The following is a 27,892-nucleotide window of genomic DNA, read 5'->3' on the forward strand; positions in this document are numbered from 1 at the left end:
AAATATATTCCACAAGCAAAAACTGTAGAAACATCCAGTATGGCTGAAAAAAACAATACAAATGAACATGAAGTAACAAACTGACTGTCACAATTTATTGTATTTTAATACAGTCTTAAACTTCCAATTACCCGAATATACACCACTAAATATCTCATAGCTGTCTCTACCAAAAGTTCTCAAGACCAATGCTAAACTTTAAAAACCTTCCACACAGGCAGGTTATAATATTAAATCTACAAATTCTATACCAGTTTATTTTTTATCCAAACATAAGTAACAAATTCCAGGAACACATTTTTTAAAGCTAGTCCCACCAATCTTCTTCCAAACTACTATAATCTGCAGTAACTTTTACAGTCTTTATATTGTTTGATTGTACCTTCAGATTTTAAATTCACAAATCATTCCATGTTCCATCTGCGTCTTCAACACTGATTTTAAAAGTTTGTTTCTCTGGGTTTCACTTTTTGAAACTAGTCCATTTCACTACATGGATCACTTATATACAGATAAACTACTATTATTTCACAAGTGTATGTCATATAATAACACAGATATACAGACAGTATATCACTGTACATGTGGAACCTGGCACTGACACTCTATCACTGTTATACATAACAACCCGTTCTTCTCATATGCCCACCTGCTCTGTTAAGGTCTTTTTCAAGGCCAAACTCTCCCTGACGATACAGGTCTGCTTGTCGTGACAGCAGTTGATAGGTAGGATCATCCATGCATGCATCAAATTCTCCTCCTGTGTCAATTTCCTCCATATTGAGTGCTCTATCATACCAGTAAACTGCCTCCTTCCAAGATCTAGAAGAGAATTACATCCTTGTATGTCCTTATAAGTTTTTTGGGCAGTTGGCCGAGTCATTTCAGTCATAGAATTTTTTTATTACATACAATTTTTTAAGTTCCTAAATGTTAGCTACTTGTATTCCTTACATAATGATATATTGTTTTCTATGGAGATTATTTCAGTGTCAACTTAATAAATGGATTTATAACTAACCTAAAACTTATAAAGTGCTTGAAACATACAAGGAACTGCTACGATTATAGCAGGAGACATTGATAACAGTAAGGGTACCCAACTAAAGAATTACTGCATTATGATATTACTTTTATAAAATTTCATAGTTAGACCAGAATATTCAATTAACTACACATATTTATATTTGTAGTCTTTGATAATTATCTCTGATAATTATGGACTCTAGTTTAATTAGTTCTTTTACAAGTCTAAGTAACATTTACAAAACATATCAATTCATGGTAACATATATCTTAAACTATTTGGAAACCAAACTGTGTAGTCCTACTTGCTAAACAGACACTAATGGTTTTTCTTAGTCTTCACTAAACAGCTCTGTACAACTAGAAACACTCATTTAAAACAGTGGCTTATTTTCACAAACTTACTGACTGTGAAATCTAACACAATATGTGTCAACTGGTCTTCAACCTGCTTTAGCAGGGTGATACGAATCTTAGCTTCAATAAGACACACAAACTTTGTAACTGATTCAATGAATGACAATATATTTTCATCAAGGATAGTTTTATTATGTTAATCATTTAATAATGAAAACAGTAATACAAAATATATTCCTTTGTCAATACTCTGAATAAATAAAGCAAGACACCTGACAAGCCCAAGGTTTCCTCCAGTATCATAAGCTTTAACCATAAAAATCATTGCTTCTCTGTTGCCTCCTTTGGCAGCCTTTAGCATGTATTCCACACCCTTCTCCAGATTATCCTGTGATAAACAAGCAAAACAATTTAAGGCCATCCTTTTACAATTATCATGCCAAAACAATTTCTTTTAAATCTATATTTTTATTTCCATTCTTTTAATGGAAGAAAAAGACTTGTTGTGTCATTCATGTAACAATAAAACAACTTATCTTCTTTATGGTTCATCTGGCAAAGAAGGGATTGTCTTCGGATGGGGTGGAATTCATTAAATGAGGGAGTTTAAAGGAAGGTTTGATAAATATTGTATGGTAAGGACTGATTTTTATTTTAAAAGATGGGAGAGTAACATTTACCTGTAGTCCTAGAATTATGTGTATGTATGTAAGAGGAACAGCCAAACATCACTTTTACGTTAAAACACTTTTTCAAAATTACATCCATCACGCAGGGGAAGATCAAGAAATATAAGAACTCTATATCATGTTTTAACACCAACTTATTGTTTGACTAGATATAACTGTTTGTTTTGAAGTTTTGCACAAAGATACGTGAAGGCTATCTGCACTAGCTGTCCCTAACTGAGTGGTGTAAGACTAGAGGGAAGGTAGCTAGTCATCACCACCAATTACCAACTCTTGGGCTACTCTTTTACCAACGAATAGTGGGATTGACTGTCACATTATAATGCCCCATCTTATAATGTCACATTATAAAGAGAGTACACCTTTGGTGTGACAGTGATTCAAACCCACAACCATCAGATTACGAGTCAAGCACCCTACCCACCTGGCCGTACTGGGCTCTAGGTATATTTTCTGCAGTTTTTAAGAAATAGAAGTCTTGTGTATGTATTAACTAAACACTTTCAGCAACATTGGAACAAACCATGTCATTTTTCTGTATTTCCTCATTTATTCTGTTAGACAATATGGTAATAGCACATATGCACATTTAGAAAAACTTAAGATACGTGTATTTATTATTATTATTATTAATATAATTATCTGTGAAAGATGAACTAAATGTACAAAGTATAAACACTATTACAACAATTATTAACCATTGTTAAGTAATAAAAATGTTTTGTTCCCTTTCTCTTCTGTTTAATAAACTATAAAAGTTCCATAATTTAATTTTTAAACAAAAGCAATAGTTTTGACAGAATCACTGACAAGATCTTGGTGGTTATTCTTTTTTTGACTCCCTTTTCTCTTACACTAAGCCATTAACCAACCATAAACATTTATTTTAATATACAAAAAACAGACTAAGTCTGAATATTAAAAAGTTTCTTAAGGAATAAAACATTACAGAAAAAAGACAAATGTTTCTTTCTTTACCTGAAAATTTCATTTAAAATGCACATTTCACAAGTAAAACCTATGAAACAGTGTGCATGATACACACACACACACACAAAAGTTTTGATTCCCCAAAGTTTAGTTTGTGAATTTATAAGTATTTGCTACACTTGCACAGGGTATTATGGCTAATTATGTTATTATTATTATTACTGCACATTAATAATTAACTAATTTATATTCAATGCTTCTGGTGCTAAGCTGCTACTACCTTGAGAGAAGTCCTGAAATGGATTGGATTTGTGGTGTTGTGGCCAAGGTTCAATCCTGGTTCATTTTGATAGAAATAATTTTAAAACCTATCTAAAATCTACCACTTTTATGGTTTCAAATTCATCTATAATAATTTCACCTGCTTAAACCTCTTCCACATGACTTTATATAAAAGTCTGTCTTATTAAACATCTTACACATGACCTTACATAAAAGTCTGTCTTATTAAACATCTTACACATGACCTTACATAAAAGTCTGTCTTATTAAACATCTTACACATGACCTTACATAAAAGTCTGTCTTATTAAACATCTTACATCTTACACATGACCTTACATAAAAATCTGGTCCAGCGAGCATTGTCCCAGTGACCTTAAACGAAAATCAAACCCAGAAAACCTTGTTCATGTGATCTTACACAAAAACTAGTTCCATTAAGCCTCTTCCATACGACCTAATGTAAAAGACTGGCCCAGAACATATATAGATATGGATGTGTATATAATACTCACAGACACAGAGTCTCCAACCAATAAGTCAGTCTGAAGACGTAAGAGGAGACGAGCCATGGTGATCATGGCCTCCATAATACCACAATCTGCAGTATGCTGCATGTGAAAGAGGGCAGAACCGTGGTTGTACTCTTCTGCATCCTCTGCCAAAAATCGTCCCAGTTCATGTTATTTGGCCATTTCTAGATGAACCTAGACACGTACAAGTTTCATCACATTATACAAAACTCTTTTTGTGATTTGTTGTTTTTGAAAGAATCCTTACACTGTTTTTGTCACACATAAAATTACACAATAAGCAGTCTGTTCTCTGCTTACCATAGGTATCAAAGCCCAAGATTTAGTGTTGTAAGCCTACAAACTTATTGATGAAACATTGGGGGAGAGAAAGGGCTAGGTCTTATGGAAGCATCTTCCATAATGATGTTGAAAGTGGTTTTTGAGGTAACTTACAGGCATGAAATAGTTTAAAGTTCCTCTTTTCTTTAAATTAAATCACTTGAAGTCAGATAAATAATGCAACAGAGATGAACCACAGGCATGAGAATATTTATCATTCATGAAGTGATGAAACCTACTATAAAAAACACCTAGAACAGTCTAAAAATTACTATATCACCATCCATAATCTAAAACACCAAATGGCCTCCTAACCACTTTGTGGACTCTCCATCCATCCAAAAAGAAAAACAGAAACTTAAATTCATCGTTTATTCTTCAGAAAATTATTGGTTCTCCCTCCCAAATTGCTGTCAAGCATTCAATGAAAAATTAAACTGTCTTAACTGGGACTTAACCCTCATTTTAAACTTGTATCCTTGCATTCAGGATAAAGCAAAATAATAAATTAAATCAGATAACTTTATCTTAGCAACCCCACACGTATCCTTGAAAGTGTCCATAAAATTACTCTTCCAAAGATAACGTAAGAGATTCTAACTCATCCTTGTAAGATAATCCTTCTATTCCTAGATTTGTTTCACAACGTGTTCACCTCTCCAAAGTGTCCATAAAATTACTCTTCCAAAGATAACGTAAGAGATTCTAACTCATCCTTGTAAGATAATCCTTCTATTCCTAGATTTGTTTCACAACGTGTTCACCTCTCCAAAGTGTCCATAAAATTACTCTTCCAAAGATAACGTAAGAGATTCTAACTCATCCTTGTAAGATAATCCTTCTATTCCTAGATTTGTTTCACAACGTGTTCACCTCTCCAATAAGTATATATCCTTTCATAGTTATGGAAACCAAAACTGCGAACATAATACCAACTGAGACCTAATCATGAATATTAGCCCCACATTGGAATAACAGTATTACTTCAGATTTGTAACACTAGAAATCAAAGTTCGATACCCATGGTAGGCAGAGCACACATAACCCATTGTGTAACTTCAAACAAATGAAGACATGAACAGTAAACAGAGAATGTGACACCCAGAATACTGTTCATTGTGACCACCACAGAAATTAAGTGAACTTTAAAGTTCTCTATTAAAAGTTCCAAACATACGCAATAAACTTTAAGCACTGTTAAAACAGTCTGTAACCTTCATGCTCTTCAACTAGATTAGTACACTGTAATCATTACTAAGGAAGGGACATACATAAGACCTAATCTGATACTTTAATATCCAATGATATTCAATTAGATGTTGATTTAATGATAAATTTGATAGAATTTCCATCATTAGAGTACATCACAATATTATGCATACATGATGCTTGCAAGTGTGTTACACACTATAGGTTATGCCACCAAGCATACTAGGAATTTATACTAGCTTCTAACAATAGCAGTGAGACATAGTAATTATGTATTTTAAATACGCATTATCCACCCATTACGTTACCACTACACACCACATTAGTGCAGCTGAAAACAAAGAATGCTAGAACCAGAGAACTCCCTTTACTTAGGCATCTTGCAACAACTTTTCACTTGTACAGGACCGTACGTCCACATGTGCTTCCTCATTAAGTTTTTTACAGAAAATGATTGAAATAATTAGTTTAATACTACACACTGTACATGTTCACTTTGTACGGTCATACCTACCACCTGAAATCTGACGAAAACTATTATTTTTCTATCCTTAACCTATCATAACATATGGTTTTTGTCTATCCTGAAAACACATGCACATCTTACTATCTATATGTGTATGTACATGCACTTCATTTCACCGAATATAAACAAAGGACAGAATTTATTTTATAAAGCAACCTGTCAAAAGCTTAAAGTCTTTATAAAGGTGTAACGTTAAGGTCATAGAACAACATCATTAAGTTTATTTATCGATGGCATTAAGTAAAGTTCAGCCCTAACTAAACTAAAGCAAGAAAATGTCCACAAGTTACAATGTTAACTTATTTCTTTATCAAATATGAACCAACTGAATAAATATTTAACTAGTGCTAGGCCTAAGGAAGGGGCCTTGCAGATAAAAGCGTCTGCTATTAGAATTTTTTTGTATCATTCTAGAAGTTTGTTTGTTTGTTTTTTGGAATTTCGCACAAAGCTACTCGAGGGCTATCTGTGCTAGCCGTCCCTAATTTAGCAGTGTAAGACTAGAGGGAAGGCACTTAGTCATCACCATCCATCGCCAACTCTTGGGCTACTCTTTTACCAACGAATAGTGGGATTGACCGTCACATTATACACCCCCACGGCTGGGAGGGCGAGCATGTAGCACGACGCGGGCACGAACCCGCGAATTACGAGTGACCATTCAAGTAATGTATTTAAAGAAGTACTATTGAAATGAGAATAGTAATTTGACCACAAGTTGTTTGTGAGCTCTTACAACCTTCCATAGAAATCACTATATCTGTTAATTAATAAAATGCTCAAAAATAATTAATATATATATATATAAATAAATATATATGTATATATATATATTACAAATATATAAATAAATACATATATATATATATATTAAAATAATGTTACACTTGTCCTAGCACAGAAATTTCTGACATTATGTTGTCAGTATTTTCCATCAACTTTCTCAGCTGGACCTCATTACAGACAGAGGAAGGGCGAGACTTACGAACAAGTAGGTTTTTAAAAGCTACAGGTTCATGTTCCTAGAAAGATTAAAACATTATTTACTGTAGCATGAGACATTGTTCAAAGAGAAAAAAAACAACACACACAACATAAAAATTGTAAACTGTTCATCCATCCCATCTACTAATGAAAGGGTTTTTTAAGAAATCTATGGACACTACTGTGATTTTAAAATAGGTTCTAAGATGTCAAATGTATTTCAATATATTCAAAAGGATTAATGTTCTTATTGTCATCAATTAATAAGAATGTTGCTTACAAGTCTTTTATCTCATTCACTGAAATTCAGGACTGTTGGCCACATAACGAAATGAAAGTGAAATAAAACCTATAAACAGTTCATTTTAAGAAACCTGAATTATATTAAACTTGTGAAACATCAAAACTTATGGACAGAAGTACATATTAACTTTATTAGTCTTTTTCTTTGTTTTTTTATCAGAGCACAAACAGATTTTAAGAAATGTGAACACTAACAAGCATTCTTACATCGACTGATGTCGCATTGCTCTCAGAGTCATATCTGTTCCTTCGTAAAGATCTAATACAATAGTCTGAGCTGTTACCAAGGTTACAGCAGTCAACCGACTCATCCTTCACTCATAATGCGGTTGCTACTTTCACTACTTCTTGGTTCTTCTATGGGACTATCTGGGGGTGAATCGCTGAACATCGGAGTAAGAGCACGCAGAAATTCTGTCAGATGAGATCGCTCATACTAGGAAGGAAGAATACAAATCTCCTCTGTTCCACGAACTTTAGTCTTGCAAGACTGCTAATCATTCAAAATAAGAAACTTGATTTACAAACTCAAACAAGGCGCGGCATGACCAAGCGTGTTAAGGCGTTCGACTCGTAATTCGAGGGTCGCGGGTTCGAATTTCGGTCGCACCAAACATGCTCGCCATCCCAGCCGTGGGGGCGTTATAATGTGACGGTCAATCCCACTATTCGTTAGTAAAAGAGTAGCCCAAGAGTTGGCGGTGGGTGGTGATGACTAGCTGCCTTCCCTCTAGTCTTACACCACTCAGTTAGGGACGGCTAGCGCAGATAGCCCTCGAGTAGCTTTGCGCGAAATTCAAAAACAAACAAACTCAAACAAAGAGAGAAAGGGCTTATTTTCAGGGGCCATTATATTTCACTGTAATGTAGCACGCGATTTCAAATAATAGGAACAAAAAATGTTCTCTTATCTCATCAAAACATACATATAAATATCATATAGTTTTAAAACTGGAAACAAACATGTTCACTGAATGAAACCTTGTAGTGGAAGGCAGCCTAGAAAACAGCCTAGATAATTTAGCTTACTAGTGAATTACCCCAGTAAAGAGTGTGTCTAAAAACTATTACAAATATCACATAAAAAATAACAAATAAAAGAGACAAAGAAGGGTTTTGTTCCTAAATAAAATCATACGTGGTTAATAAGCTTTGATCACTTATACATATCACACTGATTTAACGTTAAAAACTATGTTTCCATAACCCTTCGGTCTATCCAAATTACTTAAACAATTATAAATGTGAAACCAATATTATAAATAAAACAGAATAAATATTCTATTCTTTCTTGAAATAAAATAAATCAAACATAATTTTCTTCAAACCCAGTGAAGAAACGGGCGCTTTATATATCATCAAAACCCTTGTCTATAAAAAAAAACAAGACAGTGAATTAACACTATACCCGAACTAATTAATCTGTTTTTTATATAGACTACGTGTGCTGTTGTCATCACAGGTATCAAAACCCAGTTTTGAGTGTTATAAGCCTTAAGATTTAGAGCTGAGTCATTGAGACTCCAATATACAAAAATAACTAAATATTATACCTGGGTTTGCATCATCTTCGTACTGACTGTCTTTTCTGATGGAGCAAGGTCAAATGGTGAACATGTGAGTGGAAGAACAATGACATTCCTTTTATTCCAAGGTTTCCATCCCCATATTCTTTTCCTGATACTGTGTGGATTTGTGGGTCAGTATACAAGTCACCAACTCCCTGAATGCCGACCACGATTGGTTCATGACCTGATCGCTCAAACGCAAAATGGCTGATAGCCTAACAGAAACCAGTATTTTGAAAATGATTCACTTAATCTCATAGAACAGAGAACATAAATCAAGTCAGTTGTCAAAAAATATCGCAGATTTACTGAAAAATAGCTTTGATAGCTGTGCCAATAATATTCTCAAATGATAACTTCAACATTACATTTTACACATTGTTTAAACACTGGAGAGAAAAAAGGAAGAAGATATGATGAAAATATTGTTCATTAAAAGTATTATGAGCAAAACTACGAAACAAATTTCATTTGGTTTTCATGCATTATTTTGGGGGACACGTGTTGAAGAACGGGGGCACTGAAAATGTCCTTCAGTTGCTTTACTTAGCTTAGTATCCATGGTTTTAAACTAACCAAAGTGACTTTTAGTGCAGATAATATTAAGTATACAAGTTCCTACCTAGTAGATGGTAAAAAGCAGTTACACACCTGAGGGGTCAATCGAAGTACTTCCCTACTAATAAAGCCAGAGTTTGAATTATATTTGATGTAATTCCCTTCAGTGTAATGTTCCAAATGGTAGAGAGGTTTCCCAGGTCTGTTGAAGAGTCCTATAACATACATTTGGAATATGTCTACCTATTAAAAAAATATATACATTTATTTTGCACGTATAGTATGTACAGTAAAAGACAGCTTTTCCATATTTATTTAAAAGTTTGATGCAAGTGAAAATGTCATCTTTTACTCAAGTTTTTCAATCATGTCTTAGCACTAGTGGAACTATATCAGTTGACGGCACTTCATGTACTTTCTCAGTTGACAGCACTTCATGTACCATCTTAACTGACAGGACTTCGAGTACTGTCAAATGTTGTTTGGACATTTCTTGTTAAGTTTTAATGTTATTTAAAGAATTAGGATGACAACAGATATACAGTTTATTCACACATTCAGAGGCACAACATTAGAAAGTATCTGACATAAACATTTAGTGGTCTAAACAGAAGTTAGTAAATAACCTTCATTAATAACTGATTGACACATGACTTAAGTTAATGTGGTGAAACATTCAGAACTGGTTATTTTGTCTGACTATGAAAGTAATGCTACACTAAGGCCTAAGTGTGTATGAGCTTGCATCATCCATCATCTTCACAGTTCGCAGATGATGTGGCAGTCTGGAAAAGTGCCGCATACAACCGCAACTAAATAGAATAAGCGAATACTGTCAAAAATATAGAATAAAAATAAACACAGCTTGCAGTCTTTACGAAATTGACAAAACACAAAAAACAACAGCCAGAAATATACATGAATGGCACGCTACTTCAGACTGCCCCATCAGCAAAATTTTTAGGTCTAACCTATGATTCAAAATTAACTTGGATTAATCATGTCGACGAAATTAAAAATAAAGTCTGGTGAAGAACTAACTATGCAAGGAGACTAACTGGTAAAAACAGTAAAGCATCTACAGACAGCATACTAAAAATTTATAAAACATACATTAGACCAGTAATAGATTACGCACCTCCAGCATGGATAACTGTAAACAATAAAATAATTAAAACCAAACTACAAACAATCCAAAACACACTCCTCACAACGGCATACAGGGTTCCAAGAACTACATCATCTCAATTCATACACAAATATTCGAACATATTAACCATACCAGATAGACTCCTACATAGTACAATAACGTATTTCGATAAAATTTGAATGAAAAATGAATTATTATGCAAACTAGACAGGGACCTCATACATGATGAAGTTAGTCTTAAACATCTCTCCCCGATCAACACATATTTTAAACACAAAAATAAATTAAAATAAAAAACAAAATAAAATATAATAATAGTAAATAAATAAATATATATATTTATATATAAAAGGGAGGGGGAAAAAGCCACTATGAAACTCGACTTCCTACTGATAGGGCAAATAATATCGATAAATATACGTAAGTAGTACATGGACATTGCCCTGAAAAGGATCGGAGTATAGCTCAGACCACTCTGTGGCGGCGGGTCTCCCTCTAGACGCCCTACAAAGTGGAACTTTTCACATGTTCTCTGTAGCATATGTTGGCGGGCTTTCCTGGCGTGTCACCGATAGATATTCTTGGTTGTTTGTGAACAAAAACAACCTGGCGAAGACTGCACGATGGTCGACGACGCGCTCGAATTCGACCGTGGCAGTGTTCCAGTTCCCACAATAATCTACCCCTCAAGTCGAACCTTAGTATCACAGTAGAGCCAACAGACAACGGTGAAACTACTGTTATTTGTAAGAAAGAAAACTACATCACGGAAGCTGTTTATTAAGACCATAAGTGATGAGCTCAAAGAACGCCTTGTTTTAAAACAATGAAAAATCTTTCAGTACTTACATCTCAGAATGGCTTGGATGCGTATTGACACTTTGGCTAAAATATAGCAGAAGACATCGTACCGACTTTCGCAGGTTATCTTCAAGCTCATAAAAAGAGAAGAAGAGCTAAGAAGGCCGAAACATTGTTCTCTGCTATATTTTGAACAAAGTGTTAATACCCACGCCAGCCATCCTCAGATACATTTTCACTTCAAGTGGGATTCTCGCCATCACGAGTTTCAGTTATTTTCTACCCCAGACAAGCTTTTGCTAGTTAGATTTTATGTCTTATCCCAAACACTTATGGCCAACCCATAATTTCTAATAGAAACACTGCTACTACTGAGAAGCTGTCCACTTCTGGTGACCAGCACGTAAAATGTATTCCCTGCGTGAAGTATACTACCCACTTTCTTCACTCCATAGAGGATATTAGTACTGACGGACGGTTGCCACCCGATGGAAATTTCTTCTACACACACACACAACCGGTGTCTTAAGTCACCGAAAGAATTCATCACGCGTGCAAACTCCTTTCACAAACCAATCAAGTTTCATCTGTGATTACTCGCCTGCGCCTTTCGTGACAGTTTTTCTTCGAAAGCGGAATTTTGTACAAAAAAGTACAACAGAAAACCTAGAGACCGGCCACCCCTCTCACACCAAACGAAACAACATCCAAAACCAGAGCAGTACTAAAGTTCTGTGAAACAAAATTCCTCTCATTATTACCTATCAGTTTAAACTCGGAGACTTTTGGCGAATTCTGAAAAACAAAAACATTTTCGTCTCCTGCAGCTTAACGATCGTCCTAAACAGATATTTCTTCAAGTTCCTGTTGTCTCCTTCCGAAAAAGCAGATATCCTTGTTAGCACAAAAGTAAATTACAATCCACTCGTCCATGCTATTATAAACAAAGCCCGTTGTCAAAAGTGCAAGATTATTAAAGCCACTGACTTCATTTCCTGACAAGCACGAGCAATGAAACTTTAAAATATATATACAACAAAGAAGTCACGCGTGAGACAAATAAAAACACCATTAACAATTTCGCACGTGTAGGTGAAAGTGCAGGTTTCACGAGACGATTAGAGCGTTATTATCGATTTTCTTTTTATCAAATAACATTTTTGCTACTTACGTCTGTGAGATTGGTATCAAAACGTAGTCTACAATGTAAATTTTAGATTTATATATGTTTTGACTTCCTAACTCTGAAGGAAGTGTGAAGAAAAACAAAAGACAACTTAAGTATAGTTTTTGTGTGTGTGTGTGTGTGTGTCACATGCTCACTTTTTATATTATGACGCCCACCATATGACATGGACGAGTATCTAACGGAATAGAAACTCTTAACTTGAGAAATAGAAAATCACTGAATATAGAATAAGAACCTCCCACTGCCGAAATATGAATATATTTAGCAAATAGAGTGGCTCCGCCATTCAAACCTTCAAATCATTCGAAAGTTCTCAACTAGTAACACCTACTACTTACTAAGTAGCTCAAGTTTATAACCAACAGAAAGAGAATATTCCCCTCTACGTGATAATAAAAGTTGTTTATAAGTGACTGGAGCACGACAGAAAGAATTCAGCTGAAACTGTACATACGTCGCCATCTCTATATGCTGTCAAGGCAGTGTGAGTAAAATCAATACTATACAGCGCAAAAATATGATCATCAAAACGTACGACACACACAAACAAATCTCAGAGAACGTTTCAACAACCTCGAATCTGCCATTAACATCGAAAAAGACCTCTTGGTTGTTCAACACCTTTAACCAATCCGGTCATTCCTCTCACGATGTTACTCTCGTTGGCATTGAACGGGATTTGAAACTAAAGCAGCTTGAATAACAGAAGGAGCTCATTGGATATTGCCAGTCTAAAGACTGTTCAACCGTCCAGAATAAATCTAGATCCTGGAATCAGTGATCTTGCTGCTTATTGGTTTAATCTTTTTCAGTTAATAAACAAACAAACTTTATTCTGTGCTTATTTCTTCGTGAAATTGGAAAGCTGAATTTCCTAAAACTTAATATTTGTTCAAGATCATTTTTCGTACCGGTTTTATGTCTCGCCCAATCGGCTTCCAGGTGGCACCTTTCTTTTATTTAAACATATAACCATAGTTTTAAATAAGTACGCATATCTACAAAATGTACATTAGACCAACAATAGAATATGCATCACCTGCCTGGATTAACATAGCACCCACACATGTACAGAAACTTCAACGTATACAAAATTCAGTACTAACTTCAGCATATAAAGTACCACGTAGCACCTCAACCACATTCATGCACAATTATGCAAACATAGATACAATATCTGAAAGACTCTTGCATAATTCTCTAAAATATTTCAATAAGAATTGGCATAAGAATGACTTAATGTGTGATCTCGACAGATACCACGTACATGATGTAAATAGTCCTAAATACCTCTCCCCTTTTAACATGTATTTAAGAAATGTAACACAAGCTGGCCACTATGCACTAGACACTTAGTCCTTGTTTCTTTTTTTTTATTATTATTATTTTTTTTTTTTTAATCATTATTACTTTTTTTTTCTCTTAGTGAATTATTATTCAAGTTTTGAATAATAGAATATGCATCACCTGCCTGGATTAACATAGCACCCGTTATGTTAATCCATAACGTTTATGGATGCAAAACAATCCGCAGGTCATTTCCATGTGTATATGATCACTGGATCATTATATCCAGTGATATAATGTATACATATAATATATATGTATATGGTAACTTCTCTAAAGTGTGACGCCATTATTATTCAAGTATTGAATAATAATAATTATTATTACTTTTTTTTTGGGGTGTGTGTGTTACTACAAGTAGTAGTAGCATTCTCCCCATGAAGAAAAAGGAGAAAAATACAAAAAAAAAAAATATATATATATGAAAATACAAAAAAATAAAAAATGAAGAAAAAAAACACAAGAGAAATAATAAAAGGAAAAAAAAAAAACCTTCTTGTTCGTCCATGCATGGACTGAGCCCTGAAATGGGCCTGAGTATGATGTTATACTTTTACTCTGACCCAAAGCTAAAAAAAAACAACAAAAAACAAACAAACCCTAAAGACAGACGCTATAATCGTTCGGGAGGGAGGAAGAGGTCAAATGTACCTGACCCTCCTGGGTATTTAACATCAATACCCAAATACCGACACAGTGAAACTAAGTACGCATATTCAGTCATCCCTAAATTAAAACACCCCCAACCACTTTTCACATACACTCTCGCCATAGGCTACATAGTACAGGGAATGAGACGCTTACAGAGAAAGGTTCACCAAGAAATAAACGTTTCCTGGAAAACGGGATGATCGTAATGACGTCACGAAGCTCCCTCTGTAGACGTCACTGTTTTATTCTAATTACATTCGCGGCGGTGTGTCAGTGAATGAACTATTCTCAGTAACAAAGGTCATAGCAGTGAACCTCGTAACAAACTGCTTTCCGTGATGGTAGTGTGCAAGTTAATAAACTGTTTGTTACGAAGATGTTCGCGGCAGGATGTCACTTAATGAACTGTTGGAAATAATACTGTTCGTGGCAGTGGGCTATTGGTAGTGGTAATGTTCGTGTGTAGTTTGCTTTGATAATATATCTGACAGTGTTCATGGTAGTATTGTGTCTTTGTTGCGACGATCTACACGTTTGCTGTTCGTTATTATTGTGTTCGGGGCACTGTGGCAGGTAGTAAGTTTTTATAGCGATGATCTGCACGTCAGTGGACGAGTTAATGAGCTCTTTGTTGTCGTAATATTCACATGCAGAGCGCCTGGCAACAAACTGTCGGAAGTGATGATGTTCGCATGCACTGTGCCAGATTGTAAAGTTGTTTCTTTCATTTGTTACAGTCTTTGTTCTGATGACAGTAATGTGATAGTCATCAAGTTGTTTGTTGTGATAACTTTCGTGGAAGTGTCCCAGTTAAATGTAAGCTGAAAAAAAAATATATGTAAAAACGGTTGGTTTGGGTTGAGAAAGTTTTTACGTAGAGGAGCAAACAACGTCGGTCATCGACAAGTTCACAAAGAAAGAAAGAGGTAACTGACCGATAGCTGACCACATGTTTGAAGGGGGTTGTGTAACTCAGTGTAGGAATGTAGAGGGCGTGCTTACTTAGATGTTTGATTATATTTATTAATATAGGTATAAAAGATGTTCCTTTGTATTGGTTTATTTTGGGCTTGAGTTGTTGTATAAGTAAGGTTTCTTTAATTTACGTTTATGTTTGTTTCTTTATTTAGTATTTGGATGTTTTTTATCGTTATGTTGTGTTTATTTGATTTGTTGTGTTCGAAAACGTGTGGTGACTTTTTGTGTTCTTTGTATCAGGTTTCCATTTCTCTACTTGTTTCTCCAATATAGAAGTCGTGGCAGTTATCACATTGTATATTATAAATAACGTTGTTGTGGTGTTTGTCAGTGTAGTTTTTACATAGTATGGACCTCAGTTTTCTGCCTGGTTTTTGAATAAATTTGGTATTAACTGGAATGCCATATTTTGTTGCTAGTTTTTGCCAAATGTTGGTTATTTTTCTGCTGATGTCAGGAATATATGGTATGCAGCAGTATATGGTTTCGTGATTTTTTTAATTCGTGGGATTATTTACTTTTGTTAGTTGATTTTGCTTTTTGTCTAGGCATGTGCGTATAATGTTTTCTATGGTTTGTGGAGGAAACTTACTGATGTTGATAAAGTATTGTTTTATTTTGCCTAATTCATCATTAATTTTATCTGGTGAGCATAGTTTTATGGCTGTGTTTATTTGGTTTCTTAGTATGTTGAGTTTTTGTTTTGTTTCATGTGCTGAGTCCCAAGAAATGTATCGTCCAGTGTGGGTGATTTTTCGGTGGATTTCTGTTTTAAATTGTGTATCGGTTCTTGTAATTTTGAGGTTAAGAAATGATATTTGATTGCTTTCTTCCTGTTCACATGTGAAGTTGATGTTGGGATGTATAGAGTTAATGTGATTGAAAAAATTAAGTGTGTTCTGTAGATCTGAATCCCGCAACCGTGTCATCTACATATCTGTACCAGTATAGTGGTGGATATAATGCTGTGTTAATTGCTTGTGTTTCAACTTGTGTCTGAAAAATATTGGCTAGAACTGGTGATACTGGGTTGCCCATGCTTAGGCCATTTGTTTGTATACAATTGTGGTTGTTGAACATGAAGTTTGTCTTCATCGTGGTGAATTCTATGAGGGTTGCTAATTGGTTGCTGGCAATGTCTATAGATGGGTTAGGGTCTCGGATATAGAGTTCCAAGGCTATCTTGCAGGCTTCAGTAGTTGGAACTTCTGTAAAGAAGGATATAACATCGAAACTGGCCATTAAAGCTTTATGATTAAGTTGATTAAGATTAGACTTGAAATTAAAAGAGTCTGATGAATGAGCTGGCTGATGTTACATATTTGGAGAATGCCCAAATTATTGTAATTTTGAGGTTAAGAAATGATATTTGATTGTTTTTTTCCTGGTCACACGTGAAGTTAATGTTGGGATGTATAGAGTTAATGTGATTGAAAAAATTAAGTGTGTGTTCTGTAGATATAAATCCCGCAATCGTGTCATCTACTAGTGGGTTTTCTCGTCATCAATGATTATAACTGTAAGCTATTTCTGGTAATGATCAACATGCCAGCATACCCTGTAAACAACTGTTTGTATTGATTACGTTAGCGGCAGTGTGTTAGATAATCAACCGTTTGGTAGTGCTGGTGTTCATGCCAGCACGCCACGTAATCGAATATGAGTTCTGATAATGTATGAAGAAGGGTGTCAGTGAATTGACTCTCTTTATTCTAATAATATATATATATAAAATCATCATGGTTTATTCTGACAATGTTCTAGGCAGTGTATTTTGGTAATAAACTGTTAGTTCTTGCAATGTTCATATGTAATGTGCCAGGTAATAAAGAGTTGGTTGTAATGATGTTCGTATGCACTGTGTCAGGCAGTAAACCGTTTGTTGTGACAACTTTCGGTTCACTGTGGGAGGTACTATGTCTTTGCTGTGACTGTCTGCACGGCAGAGTGCCAAGTAACGGACTATTTATTGTGATAAGTCTTCCTCGCGATCGTGACCATAGGGTTGTTTGCCACAATGATCAACTGTTTGTTTTGACAGTGTTCGTGGCACTGTGGAAGGTGGTAAGTCTCTTCTCCTGTGATCTACGTGGTAATAAACTGTTTGCTGTGACAATCTGAATGGCAAAGTGCTAGAGAAATAACTTTTTCTCGGGATGGTGTTCACAATAGTGTTTAAGAATAACATACTATATATTTTGATAGTGTTACAGTACAAGTTAGAAATGTGCTTGTTGAAGTTGGCGAAGGGTCCGTCGGTTCGATGTCCGATGCGGAAAATTTTGTGGGTAACGACTCGTAGTAGTGTGTGACCGTGTGGTGGGAGTCGTTGCGCAGGCTTTTATCGAACATTAATACGACTAGTGTTTGTTTGTTTTGAATTTCGCACAAAGCTACACGGGGGCTATCTCTGCTAGCCGTCCCTAATTTAGCAGTGTAAGACTAGAGGGAAGGCAGCTAGTCATCACCACCCACCGCCAACTCTTGGACTACTCTTTTACCAACGAATAGTGAGATTGACCGTAACTTTATAACGCCCCCACGGCTGGAAGGGCAAGCATGTTTGGCGCGGCGGGGATGCAAACCCGCGACCCTCAGAACGACCAGGGAATCGTCGATTTCCTTTGGATAGTCACAAACATGAAATTTCACAAAATTTTCACTCAAAAATGAGCACGGATTTGACGTAGGCATGCCGACGCGGAACTTGCCCGTTTTGGCTCTTTCCTCTTATTGCACTTAGGAACACCGTACTATTGGGTCGTGATGTCATTAAATTTCTTCCTATATATAGGGAGCAAAGTCTGTCTGAGATTTGATGGACACAATGTGAAGCGAGTTCGAATCTCGATGTGTTCCGCGCGACGCGAACCGATAGTGACATCAAATCTCTGGAACAGTTTTGTGTGTAAGTAATCGAAGTCGTGTTTGACGGTGAGGAGAAAGTCGATGCGGAGTCTCTTTGGGAAGTTGAAGAAGGGGACATGTGACCTTTTATTGGACAGTAAACATAGGTTCACTAACAAAAATCTTGCTTTATAAATATTTTGAGATTGTTTGAAAAAGTTACTGCTTGTCTAGATGAGGCTAAGGATGTAGATTTGGTGTATCTGGATTTTTCAGAAAGCTTTTGACAAAGTACCACATAAAAGACTTGTAAAGAAACTTATCTATATGTGTGGAGGATAAGTTAAATACTTAGATAGAAGAGTAGTTTGATGGATGAGAGCATAAGTTTGTTACAAATGGAGTTCAGTTGTAAGTGATGTACCTCAGAGGTCAGTCTCAGAACCATTGCTCTTTTCTGATTTACATTAATGACATGAAAAACAGTCAATATGTTACTTACTTTTGATGATAATATCAAGTTATTGGCTATTGGTTGTGAAGAGAATGCCGCTGCTTTACAAAATGGTTTAGGTCATTTAGTGAGTTGTGAAAATAAATGGAAGATGTTCCATGTGGGTTTTAATAATTTGAATTATAAGTATAATTTGGATGGAAATAACCTAAACAGTGTCATGAAAGAAAACAGGTTTGATGTAATGGTTGTTGTTGTTAGCACAAAGTTACACAATGGGCTATCTGTGCTCTGCCCACCACGGGTATCGAAACCCGGTTTTTAGCTTTGTAAGTCCGCAGACATACCGTTGAGCCACTGGAGGGCTATAATGGTTGATCAGTCTCTCAAGCCGTATAAGTAGTGTGATGTTGATAGTGGTAGGACAAATAGGATTTCAAATTGTATCTACAGAAATATTAAACACAAATCTTAAGAAGTTATTACTTCACAGAACATGTAACTGGTTAGGTTGAATTTGGAATATTGTGTTCAGTCTTCGGCTCCTTACCTCAACAGAGGCATTAAATTGTTTAAAAGATTTCAGAGAAAGGTTACTAGGATGGCGCCTGTGACGGAGGTGTCTTACAAGGAGAAGATGGAACAGCCAAGAATAACCAATAGGTTATATGTTGTTCCAAAGTGTTATGGCATCGTTTTGTATAGGTCACACTGCAAAATCTTTATTGTAATAAAATTAGTAAATTGTTGGAAAAACATACATTCAGGTTATCTTACTATAATCATGTTACCGTAAATCAATAATTTATAAATAAAAGAGTAAGTTTCAATTATTTTCTGATATTGTTTTTCAGGATGGCTTAATTAAATGCAAGAAACATAATTGACTGATAAATTACTTACTTAACTCTATCAGCCCTGACCCAAGGGAATCAAATTGTCCCTTGGCCTGAGCTCGAAAGCAAAAATGCATAGAAATACATATGTGTCACAGAAACACAAAAGTTGAGGATATTATCTGTAATAGATTTACCTTTAATCTAGTACCAATGCTGGGCCTTGGTGTGCCAGTCTCACCAGCATGTTGACCCGCGTTTAATGCAAAAGTAGTTCTTGCAAAGGGTGCACCAAACTGAGCTCTTGACCAGTTTGAAAGGAATGTCCTTGTATGGTACTTCAAGGTGGTTTCTTTTATATTTGAGATGTTTTTCACTGCACACAACACATATGATTTCCAGACGTGCCTCCATTGCTATCATCAAACTGTAAATCAATCTCTGTGGAGAAAACATATTACTACAATCTGCATTTAGAACATCTGCCATCAGCCGATCGAGGATCATGCCCACTTTCATGGTTTCTATTACAGTTTTATCAAGATTTCTTGGACCTAAATGTTTTTAACACATTATCAATCATCACTTTCAGATTCTTTTTTCTAAACTTTCTTCATCTTCCACTGATTTCAAGTCATCCACCAAAAACGTTTGATCGAATTCCTGTTCATCTTCATCTGATTCCTCTAATTTTTCAATATCTCAGCCAGAGCCGAATTAAGGACAACAATGGTGCCCCCTCGGCTCCTCCATTGCTCAACCGCCAAGACATTAAGACTAAATAAGTGCTGAAAGTGAATAATAATTTGAAAATTTATAACCCTTCTTCAATTTTCCTCCAGGTCAGACCCCATAACTATATTAAATAAAACATTTTTATTTTATTTATTTAACTCACTGGGCATGGATCAAAATCAAGCAATGACTGAGGCCTTTTGTTTAGTAATGATGAGGGAAATCACTTCTTTGAAGAATAAGTAAAAATAATTATTTTTACTGTATATTTATTTTCACTCTGAGTTAACAATTCTCAATTTGATGTTCACAAATTCACACTTTGATGTTAACAAAAATGAAAAATTTACTCAAAACCCTTTTATTCAAAAAAGTTTCACTTTGATGTTATCAATTTCTCACTTTAAACTTAAAATCGTCAAAGCAAATTATTTACTTATCCTTTAATATTTATTTAAATTAAAAAAGAAATTCTTCTAGATTTTTTAATTGTCTTTGATCAAGTTTTCAAAACTAATTTGGAGTAACAAATCTGCTTCTATACTTAGTAGAGACAAGGCACCCAGCCTGTCTTGTTGCATAGTTGTTCTCTTGGGATTTTTAATATGTTTGAGTTGAGAAAATGAATGCTCAGTTGTGCAATTTGTGACCATTAATGTTAAAAATATACGAAATGCAACGTCTACGTTTAGAAACGCACACTCAGTTTGGTCTTCTAAAATTATTTTATAAAGTTCAGCAGACTGAATCTGGTTCTTACAGTTTTTGTTGGACTGAACTTATGAACTACTGAAGCTCGGCAGAGAGATTATTGTCCAAGTCCTCTGGGTAAGCATCAGTTAGCTTTTGGGAACACTGAGAGTACCTTTCAGTTTCAGCAGATGAAATGACATCATTTGGCACATCACTTAGGAAAGAAAATCTGTTTGTTATTTCTTTGTACACCTCTCCTTCTCATCTGGGTTTCTAGTTTGTCAACATTTGTATAGAAGAAGGTGATACGAAATGTATCTCTGGCATTCAGATCTACGTCTTATGCATCTCCGTCATTGAGTACCTTCTTTCTGACATGTTTGCGAGTTTGAGCTGCACTGTAATCAACATCTGGTAGTATTTCCTTTATAACTGCTTCAAATCTTTTAAAGTCATCCCTTAAAGTGCGTAGTTGGCTAGCTAATGACCCGTACAGATCTGCACATGATTTAAGTTCACATCCTCATATTGCAGAACTTGCTTTATGAAACTTTTGCAAAATCTCATCCCACATGATCAACATAAAAACAAATTCTAGCTCTTGCATCTTATATGCAATATTATCTGCTTCTCTTCTAATGTCTCCTTTTGTGACTGGTCTTCAACTAGACATTATAAAGCTTCAAAAATCTTAAAGAAATACTTCAAAATTGCTGTTGTTGCCATAGCGTGTGCCTCCCATCTGGTATCAGAAAGGGATTTTAACACACTTTCATTTCCAAGACAAGCTTTAAGAATTTTCCACCGGCTGTTTTTGATTCTGAAAAAAGGTATAGAGCAAATGTATTATAGAGAAAGATTAACTGCCACTTGATAGCAATCAACAGCACTTCGACCGACAGATTTAGTGAATGGGCTGCATAGGGACAGATATATGGCAAACTTATTTTCCCTAAAATATTTTGCGGCATCTACTTATAACGCCCAGGCATGTTAGTAACATTGTCGTAAAACTGACCTCTACATTTTGAAAAATTAAGTTTGCAAACTTCACATAAGTACTGCAATACGTGGTTTGCCATTTCCTCACTTGTATGGCTTTTTAGTTCCAGAAAGGTTAAAAGCGTTCAATAGGCTGCTCATCTTTTAAGTAACGAACTACAATACTTTACTGATCTATATGTGATATATCTGTCAGTAAACTGACAAGCTAAAATAACCAGAAGAATTTACTTCATCAACAATGAACGTGTGAACCTTCTGAGTCATTGGTTCAATGAATTCTTCACAGGTGGTTTTAGACAAGTAAGAAGGATTTCCTTTTCCAGAAGTTCCATATTTATAAATGTGCCCTGCTAAGAATAGATCAAACTGACTTATAAGCTCAAGCAGCCCTAAAAAAATTCCCATTCTACAGTAAACCAAAATCTTTATCTGTTCCTCAAAAAGCCAGGCTACGTTTAGCTAACGTACGAATAACAGCTATTACACGCTCCAAGACATGCTCCCAGTAATGGCACTCTTCTTTGTTTTTCCAACTCTTGTCGCAAGCCTAAACCTTGTCTGCGAGTTAAGTATGTTAGCATAGAGTCTTGGTGAGTAGTCCTTCTTTCATGATGATCAATTACAATAGTATTTCGTTAGTCACTGAACCCTTCTCTCTCAACAAAACGCGAGGAAAATTTTGCAAAAAGTTTGCAAACAAAGCAGTAAATTGGTGAATAGAATAACCACTCTCTCTTGTATTGCTCACCATTGACTTTTACCCTAAAGAAAAGTTTTTGCAAACAGTATCTCATTAGTTTGCCACTTATGAAAGTCTGGCAAAATTTGCCAAATGGCCCATTCTGGTGTTGACAATCAGTGGGTCCACAAGCAATCCAATAAGCCACATCAGCGACAGAGAAGTCGAGCCACAACCCTGGATCTTTTGCTTTAATTTCTTCATCTATTGTAGACCGAAGCACTTTACCATAGTCCATTAGATTTTCATTTTCAGCAATTATTTCAACTTCAGTCTGTCTTGTTGAGCAACTTCCATCAAAATTAACACTAGAGATATCAGTAGAATTTACAGGCAAAGTGAGATCAGTTGTGAGACCTGTGCCAGTCGAGCCAGCCTGTGAAACCTTAACGTCATCATGATGTCCTAACCTTGAAGTGGACAAAGTGGTACTTGTAGGTGTGGAGCTTGGTTCAACTTCAATCTTGTCAGAGTCAGATGAAGTAGAAGTGACTTCTGATCGGGGAGGTGGGTTTTGATTTGGAAGATCATGTTGTGTAAGTTGAGTGAAAAATTAGTCTGCTTTATAGTCTTAGCCACTAAATTTAAAGCCTTTTGTTGGTTCTTTTTTGCCAGTTTTCTGTTTTGTGCACCAGTTAATTGAACATGTTTCATCTTGCATTCTGAAAAGTACAGAAACAAAAATAAAAAACACAAAAGAATATGGATTATTTATATAGTTATAATGATAAGAAAAACACTGAAATTCATAAAGAAAAACATCGGTAAGACAGTCAAACATACTAAACTCTAGGTCTGTATTTAGACAAAGATTGTCAGAAAGTTATCCTAGGACCTAAGTCCATCAGCACACAGACATGAATTCATAAATATTTTTATTGATTTGCTGCATTCTGTTTGGTTGAAAATTATTTTTCAGTCATTGCAAATGTTTCATTAAGGTTGTTGCCATGGTAGTTGTATGAAAGAAGCAATGTCAATGGTAATATACAAATCCATTGTGAGCTAAAGAGTGTTCCAAAACAATTTGTGATCAACAACACATACTGTAGTAGCCTATATACACAGTGATCATTATGTACTGGTACACACACATAACATATAATCAACTGTAAACTGTACTGCACCTTTAACTACTAAATACTGAGTTAGGCCTTGGCTAGAGTGCCTCAATCCTAATCAAATATCTGAAGAATGAGTTGTAATCTCAACTTTGAGCTCAGTTTTGACCTGAGAACTTCAGATGAACCAACAAACCATACATCAACAATATAGGCATATGTCTGAAACTTTAACTGCATGCTTGGATGAAAAGGCAAATTCAAAACGATGACCTTAAACTGGGAAGAGTACTCTTCATTATTCCAGGCTACAGTAGCGTTTCCAATGTACTTACACTAAAGTAGTTGTAGTATTTAGGCCTAACGTTATTGTGACTGACTTCTCAGATAACGACACTAACATTAGGCCTAATGCTAATACACTGTAACTGAGACCAGTAACGTTAAGCCTAGTACTCAGTACTAATCCTGCTCACATGAACTTGTTTAATCATGCATTTTTTCAGACAATCCTAAACTGATATATTTGATTTGCCACAGTACTGTACTACTACTACTAGTATAGTGTATACATAACAACCTTAAGAATCATGTTGTACATGTCGAAGTCTTTTGCAGCTTCACCTGAAAGGTCGAATTATCGCCTTTAGACTGTTCCGATCAGTCAATTGTTTTTCCAACTTTTCAGAAATGTAATAGAACACACACTGATCTGAATTTATAGTCGCAAAATAGTTTGATTACACTTAAGAGTTTGTCGTCGTTGTTTTTACGGGCCATGTTCTGTGAGACATTTTCCCCAACATAGAAGGGGTTATTGTTCCAAATGCCGCGGTAACAGCTGCCTTGAACTCATCATTAGTATTACAACGTTGTTTAGACACAATGTCCTTTATGTATCCCCAAAGAGAGTTATCACATGTTGTCAAGTCCGGACTTCTTGCGCGTCATTTCATGGGTGCCGGGGATGTTACAGAACCACGACCTAACCATTTGTCTGGAAAAGTGTCATTAAGATAATCTCACACAGTAAGGGCATAATGAGTCGGATTTCCATCTTATTGAAACCAAACCTCCTCTCTGATTCCAAGGACATCAAGTTTCGGTATAAAGCATTGTTGTAACGTGTTTAGATATGAGGTATGATTTACTAGCCCGTCAAAGAATTATGGTCCAATAACATGACGCGCATTAAGTGTTGCCCACATCATGACATGCGGAGTGTTGTATTCAATTTCTTCATAATAATGAGGATTCTCCTTTGCCCAGAAGTAAACATTTCGTGCTCGACTCGAACGGTAAATTACGCACTCGTCCGTAAACATCACCTTTCTTCGAGAATGGATCGTATTGAAGATTCGCAGTAACACGTCAGTTTCCTATTTTCTCTATCAGCATCACTTAGTTCATTCACAAAAGTGGGTCGCCATGCTTTAACTCTCATGTCCTTTTTCATAAAGGTCTGCATGATTGCTCGCGGGATACCAAGATCAGCTGATCTTTTCCTTGTCGACTTTAATGGTGAGTTAATTACTGACTCTTCCACACCAGCATATGACTCTCTACGTGTAACTGGTCTTCCTGAACGAGGTGCATCCTTAATGTTGCCAGTTTCAAACAATTTGCTCTCCCAATTCAACATCGTTTTTCATCTTGGTGGATCCTTATTCATTCTTTCTCTAAATTTGCCAGTTATTGTATCCAGGGTGTCACCAGTATTCTTGCGCTCATGTACCCACGTACTTGTCACAATGCGCTCTTCAAGTGTAAATGGGCTTATATCAGCCATATTTCTCTGAAGGAAAAGAAACAAATTTATAATACATGTGTGATTGAAAATAACACAATAACATATGGATGGGTAGGGACTTAGGAGCTACCCTGTACGTTTCTGTCTCGGATTGCACGTTCGTTCGTCTCATAAAAATATCACCAGAGGGCCGGGTCGGGGCATTAAGACGTCACGATAGGATCAAGGAAAAGGTAAGGAGAATATAGTTGTGATCTCCATTGTTGAGTCTGAAAATAGCATATTTGACAAAATTTTGTTAGTTATTCATGAATAGGGATAAGTACAAGGGTTCCCGGTCTTAAGTTTTGAGTTATTTCCTAAGTAAATCTCAGTGTCACATCTGTTTATATTATTACATAATCACAATGAAATACATACACGCCCAAATACTCTTATAGGTTACATGTAATCTATGAACGGTGGCATTAGTATATTGGTATTCCTTTCTAAATTTTTTCTTTGTATGATAAATTTCAAAACATGTTTTCACACACAAATGAGGTTTTTTTTTTACAGCAAGCTGGATGAAGCAAAAAAATTATGGCTCAAAAAAGATTCAGTGAGAAACACTTGAATAATGCAATCCTAACGCAAACAAAACTAAAACAAACGAGACAATAATCCAACTATAATGTACGGATAGAGAAGCCGACAAAACATAAAACTAGCCACGTCTCTGTACACATCTGTCACCATTTTGTTTGACTTATGTTTCTGTGGTATTATAATCTTATTTTTCTGTAGATGTGACTGAATAAAGCAGTGAAAGGTAAAACAAAACAGTTCCATTGCCTATAATTTCTTATAAATAGCCACAATAGAAGGAATGATTGAGAAGATTATTTTATCTTCAAGGTCAGACATCGTAATATACGATCATCTTTTACCTGAAGTTTTTCAACATTTTGTACTACTCTTTACAGTAATCTTTCGCAAATCAATGACTTCTTACTTCAGATACAAAGTTTAGTAGTTTCTCGAAGCCTTAGTCACTCACCGACCCAAAGAAAACATTTTTTTAAACAATACAGAGTAAAGTCGAACACGGCAGATAAGGACAATTACAGAAAGATCAACTAAAGTTGAGTGTGGCAGTGAAAAGGTTAAGGGCATGATAGCTAGGAGAAAAATCTGTGGTTCCCCCTCCCTTGATGTCCTAAGCACGTGCTTATTTTCCTTAACGTTTAACCTAGGACTGGTTCTCAGCAGTTATAAGCATCCTAGGCCTTTGTCTTTTCTCATTCGAAGTGGTTCGTTCCTGAGAGCTACCCTTGGTGATAAAAAATTAGCAAATATCTTTACAAAAACAAAAAAGTGGCGTTAACAGAAGGCTGCCATTTGCAAAGTAATATTAATACCGCACTCACAAACTACCAATATTTTGATTATTTGACTTATTTTTAGTTTGACTTCGTTTAAATGTGGGCGATTCCCATTCCCATTATAGAAGTTTTGCGTGTGACGTCACTCTTTACCTAGTTACTGCTGACCGCCATGATGGGTGGCACGCTCGGCGTGTTTATATTCCAACACAAGGGTGATTCATAGTCAAAAGTGCGCGATGGTATACTCGTGTTGTGTATTTAACTGTTCAAATCGACATGGACAGGTGGAAAATGTGTCATACTACAGATTTCCTAAAGATCCCGAACGAAGAAGACGATGGATTGCAGCTGTCAATAGGAAAAACTGGACACCCACAGAGCACACCAGACTTTGTAGTAAACATTTTGTGTCAGGTATGTATAATTCATCTATAGCCAGGCTGAATAAATTGAAACTTACATGCATGATATATGTATAGCAGAAAACACTGCAGCACCAGTGAAAGAAATTTTTTTGCACACTTTTCTTTTACTTTTAAATAACTGAATAGTAAATTTACTGAAGGAACAATATCATTCATGATGAATAGGTTATATAGCCATTTGTACATTAAGACAAAATGTTGATATCTCTTAAAGGACCAATTTAAGTGATTCATCAGAAAACCACAACTGGCACAAGATTAAAAAGTGTGCAAATAATTACTTTGTTGGCTGTACATTCAGTTGTTAAACAATGTTCAGCATATTCAGTTATATATATATATATATTCAGTTAAAAGTGTACAGTGTACCTGTTATATATATAAATATTATCTGATGATGCCTGTAGATCTATATCTTAACTAACTTATTGTACTCTGTTACAGGGATGAAAAGTGATGATCCCCTATCACCTTATCCATATTTCATTTTACACGTTCTCCCCTGAAGAGAAAGAAAGCTGCTGAATTGTGTAAATATGAAAACAGAAGAGAAGTGACCAAAAGGAGAAAAGAACAAC

The 27,892-nt window shown here is 35.5% G+C and overlaps 1 protein-coding gene and 1 pseudogene across 2 annotated transcripts; one reads left to right on the forward strand and one right to left on the reverse strand.

The window, feature by feature from the left end:
- LOC143245458 (eukaryotic elongation factor 2 kinase-like) lies at window positions 1-25,414 on the reverse strand (annotated as a pseudogene). Its single transcript, XR_013025628.1, has 9 exons — window positions 25,101-25,414; window positions 22,721-23,019; window positions 22,201-22,361; window positions 9,380-9,529; window positions 8,714-8,943; window positions 7,479-7,653; window positions 3,800-3,951; window positions 1,656-1,771; window positions 1-822 (listed from the first exon to the last, which is right to left on the reverse strand). The product of XR_013025628.1 is annotated as a eukaryotic elongation factor 2 kinase-like (transcript).
- Window positions 15,361-27,892, forward strand: LOC143240183 (THAP domain-containing protein 2-like). The gene is made up of 2 exons (XM_076482244.1): window positions 15,361-27,303; window positions 27,759-27,892. Exons 1-2 carry the CDS (start codon window positions 27,126-27,128, stop codon window positions 27,818-27,820), a joined length of 240 nt encoding a protein of 79 aa, XP_076338359.1. The 5' UTR covers window positions 15,361-27,125; the 3' UTR covers window positions 27,821-27,892.

Source organism: Tachypleus tridentatus, chromosome 2 (genome assembly GCF_004210375.1).
Source record: "Tachypleus tridentatus isolate NWPU-2018 chromosome 2, ASM421037v1, whole genome shotgun sequence".
Taxonomy (NCBI): domain Eukaryota; kingdom Metazoa; phylum Arthropoda; class Merostomata; order Xiphosura; family Limulidae; genus Tachypleus; species Tachypleus tridentatus.

Bases quoted from the DNA above. Each gene is read 5' to 3' on its own strand.
- LOC143240183 (XM_076482244.1), top strand. From the start codon at position 27,126: ATGGTATACTCGTGTTGTGTATTTAACTGTTCAAATCGACATGGACAG. The intron at 27,304-27,758 runs GTATGTATAATT...ACTCTGTTACAG, and splicing joins TAGTAAACATTTTGTGTCAG to GGATGAAAAGTGATGATCCC.